Genomic DNA, 3,640 nt, shown 5'->3' with positions numbered 1-3,640 from the left:
AGACGTCAGAAAATCATGCCTTTATAAAATACATGGACACGAGGAGGAAATAATATTAGAATGCTATCCAGCTGTTAATCAAGTATCAGAGTTGAGAGAGAATCTAATTAAACAGCACTTCACTTGTGGTAGTGGAAGATAATTAAGACAAGATCCATCACATACACAAAAACTTGAGGGCACCAATGGGAGTTAAGGAATGTTCTGAACTAGTACTATATATTTTGTCAAGCACAAGCACAAGCAAAACACAACAACACGAACTGGTTTGGCTTTGCTTTGCTGCTTGAGGGATGGATTCAAACATGCACAAAATCCATTCACTGCTAGCTTGCTTAGCTAAGTCTATAAAAGAAAGAAATCCCATTTACAACAACTACTAGCTAGTTATTACTGCATGTAGCTAGCCCTTTATCTGGGATCACTATTAAAATTCTCTAGCAACAATGTACCTGCTAGCTACTTGTTCAAAAATCATCCATTTATATATATATATAACTGTCTTTTGGCAAATTGGGATAAGATAGAGCAATTACTAGATCTACTCTTACGAGGGAAATATATAATTACTTCTTTTCTGTCCAAACTATTTTCACGAGTCATGGTCTTTCAAGACTACAGAAGAGCCAAGCCAAAATCACTTTGCAAGGAGTGAATATGTATAAAAGATTTACTAGACCGAACTCGTTCATCACATTCACTGCTCCTGCTTGCTATCACAACTACTTAACCCAAATCCAAACCCAAACCAAAGGAAAGAAAAGAAAAGAAACGAAAAGAAAACCAAAACTGATCTTTTCCTTTGTATTATTTCAAATTCTGATCGGCCAGTGGCAGTGTGGGGCAGCTCCGCTGACTATTTGGTGGTGGTTGGAATTGTACAGGCTAGCTCGATCTATTTACGTCTACGGCGGCGTTACCGATTCATTGAGGTGGCATTCTCTGATTCGGAGGTGCACCATGCTACCAGTACCACCCTCACCCTCACCCTCCGATTCATGGATGATCTCGCAGCACTGTCTACGTGGCGCTTGCCGCTGTTCAAAAGCCGACCACAGCAATAATTAAATAATTATATTGGAATATATCAAATCCACCAAAGTGATAGTAAAGTGCAGTGATTTGATTTGATTGAGATTTGATAAGACCATCACCTGAGTCAACACCGCAGGATCAAGAACCGCCGCCGCGACGTTGAAGCCCTTGAGAGCATTCACAGCAGCGTAGGTGTGGTCCCGGCATTCCACGGTGTGCGCAGACATGCGATACGACGTCGTTGTGGCTGTGGCAGTGGCATTCTCCTCCAGGCGGTCCAGATAAAAGGTGAGGGGCCTTTCGCAGGGGTTTAAACTCAAGGGTCGAGTGTTGAACACGAAGGGCCCCCGACTCCAAGTCCCCCACGTCAGAAATGTCTGCAATGGCGTGCTCAAAACCCTGGCTGTCACCAACCACGGGTACACCTGCACGTTGTAACCCCAGGCGACGGATATGGACCAGTTCCTTGTCAGGTCGTAGCACACACTCTGCTGCAGCATCCGACTATGATCCCTTCCATACACCTCCATCATCTTCCTCACCGACTCCACCCTGCTCGCGCCCGGAAACAATGGCTGCAAATAGTCCAGATGGTGCAGAGACACCAGCGGCGCCAATGGGTGCGCCGACAGCAACCCCACGGGGCTCCCTCGTATGTCCATCTGATGAAACCCAAGCTCTTTGGTCACAGGCACTCCGATTTCACTCATGCACGCCCCGATTTTCTGATCCGACCCGTACGACTCCGCGTAGCGATCAATGCAGCCGTCCAGGATCCTGACGAGCTCCGCCGCCAGCGGGTAGCTGACTGCGAAGCCGGCGCCGCCGTAGCCCATGGTGTAAGAATGCACCAAATCCTGCTCGATGCTCTCGGAGATGCCTCCGATGTAATACATCTGGCGGTGATCGTATTTATTCAAGACGCTCAGCAAATTCTCCTTGAAGAAGACAGTGTCGTCGTCGCCCATCACGAACCATCGCACCTTCTCCAGCCCCAGCTCGAAGCTCTCCTTCACAATCCGGGCCATCCGGACCGCCGATCTCGACCCGTACCAGTTGCTGTACTTGAACCGGGATGTGTCCTCCGACACTTTGTAAGGCGGCGATGTCTCCGGCCACGCCTCCACCTTGGGCTCTTTGTCCAGCCACACGAACCCGCGCGTGACGCCGGCCTCCCACCATAGCTCGCAGTACTGCCGGCGGCGACCCCACGTCTCCGCCGACCCACCGATGCCGAAAAGGATGTGGGATATGTCCGTCGCCGCCGTCTTCTCTTCAAAATCAAATCGCCGGAGGGAGGCGGCGTGGATGAGTGAGGCGTCGCATTCGGGGCAATTGAGATGCCATCGGGAAATCGGGAAGGCTAAATAACACAGGGAGAAGGCGCCAAATACACAGCACACGAGGAAAACCCCTTTCATAAGAATTGGGATGGTGACGACGCTCCTCCACGGCGGCGCACAGTCTTGGACGGCGGATTCCGGCGGATTCGCCATGTTTAACCGTGCGTGTTATGTGAATGTATGTATTTATCTGCAGGCAGGCACAATCACACAGAAACAAAGACAGACAAATGAGCGATGACTGAGTGTTTGGAAAACCCTAAACACACACACCAAATTATGGTTTAGGATTTGGACCGAATCCGACGAATCATGATTTTACTTAATTGCGCAAGGGAAGGAGGGTAAGTTAACATTAATAATTTCCTTGGAATTATATATTCCCCTTCAAAGTCCTGATTTGGCTCTACCTATTTTTTAAATTTAAATTATTTTTGGGAATATAGAGATATATATGGTTGGTATGATAATTGTGGAGTGGTTCCCAACTTCTTGGTCATTATTATTATAAATATTATTATTATTATGACTATTATTATTATTATACGAACTCTGTCATATCGAAACGTGGACTCCTCGACTTGACATAATTAATTTTGACTTTGGATTGGACGTCCAAATTTTGGATTTTCTCGAGTGAGGAGTTTGTTTTTGGTGGTTATTCGAAAATCATACAAAATCAATAATATTATTTAAGTAAACAAATGTAGGAATTCTTATTTTGATAACTTAGAAAATTAAAAATAATGATTAAATATTTACGCCATTTTCAAAATATGAGTGAAAAATATATTAAATAATATGATTATTTTTTTAAAATTTTTTTTAATGACTATATAGCTATGGTTGCACCTAAAGTGGGGGCTATCTACGTATCCAAACGGGATCAAGTCATATGTAGTTTTACTAAGCTATACAGTTCCAGTAGCAAACATGAACTGTATAGCTAAGTCAAAATCAAGTAAAACGATGAAGCCTGTCATCTGAAACGAAAAGTCGGGAGACTGTCAGCATCCGCTCGAATGAGGCCTCTAATCGACAAAGGGATATCTGTTGGGAGAAGTATCCGCTCAATCGGGAGAGAAACCACTATAGTCGCTAAGACATCTGCAACGCGGTTCGCCCCTCTATATATATGAGATATCTGTCAAGTCGTATCCCTAAGCCGCAACCGAATACACGTAAGGCATCGCTAGAGAGTCCAGTGGCTCGTCTCGGAGGAGATTAGGGAGATGCATGTTGTCGAATCTGTCTCAATCCAT

The 3,640-nt window shown here is 45.4% G+C and overlaps 1 protein-coding gene across 1 annotated transcript; it reads right to left on the bottom strand.

Annotated features, from left to right (window-relative positions):
* Positions 1-832: 832 nt before the first annotated feature.
* LOC127248851 (uncharacterized) lies at positions 833-2,531 on the bottom strand. Its single transcript, XM_051271396.1, has 2 exons — positions 1,155-2,531; positions 833-1,037 (listed from the first exon to the last, which is right to left on the bottom strand). Exons 1-2 carry the CDS (start codon positions 2,529-2,531, stop codon positions 906-908), a joined length of 1,509 nt encoding a protein of 502 aa, XP_051127353.1. The 3' UTR covers positions 833-905.
* Between the last annotated feature and the right edge of the window lie 1,109 nt (positions 2,532-3,640).

This window comes from Andrographis paniculata, unplaced genomic scaffold, assembly GCF_009805555.1.
Source record: "Andrographis paniculata isolate CXL003 unplaced genomic scaffold, ASM980555v1 Contig34END, whole genome shotgun sequence".
Taxonomy (NCBI): domain Eukaryota; kingdom Viridiplantae; phylum Streptophyta; class Magnoliopsida; order Lamiales; family Acanthaceae; genus Andrographis; species Andrographis paniculata.
This window is presented reverse-complemented; position numbering and strand designations above follow the sequence as displayed.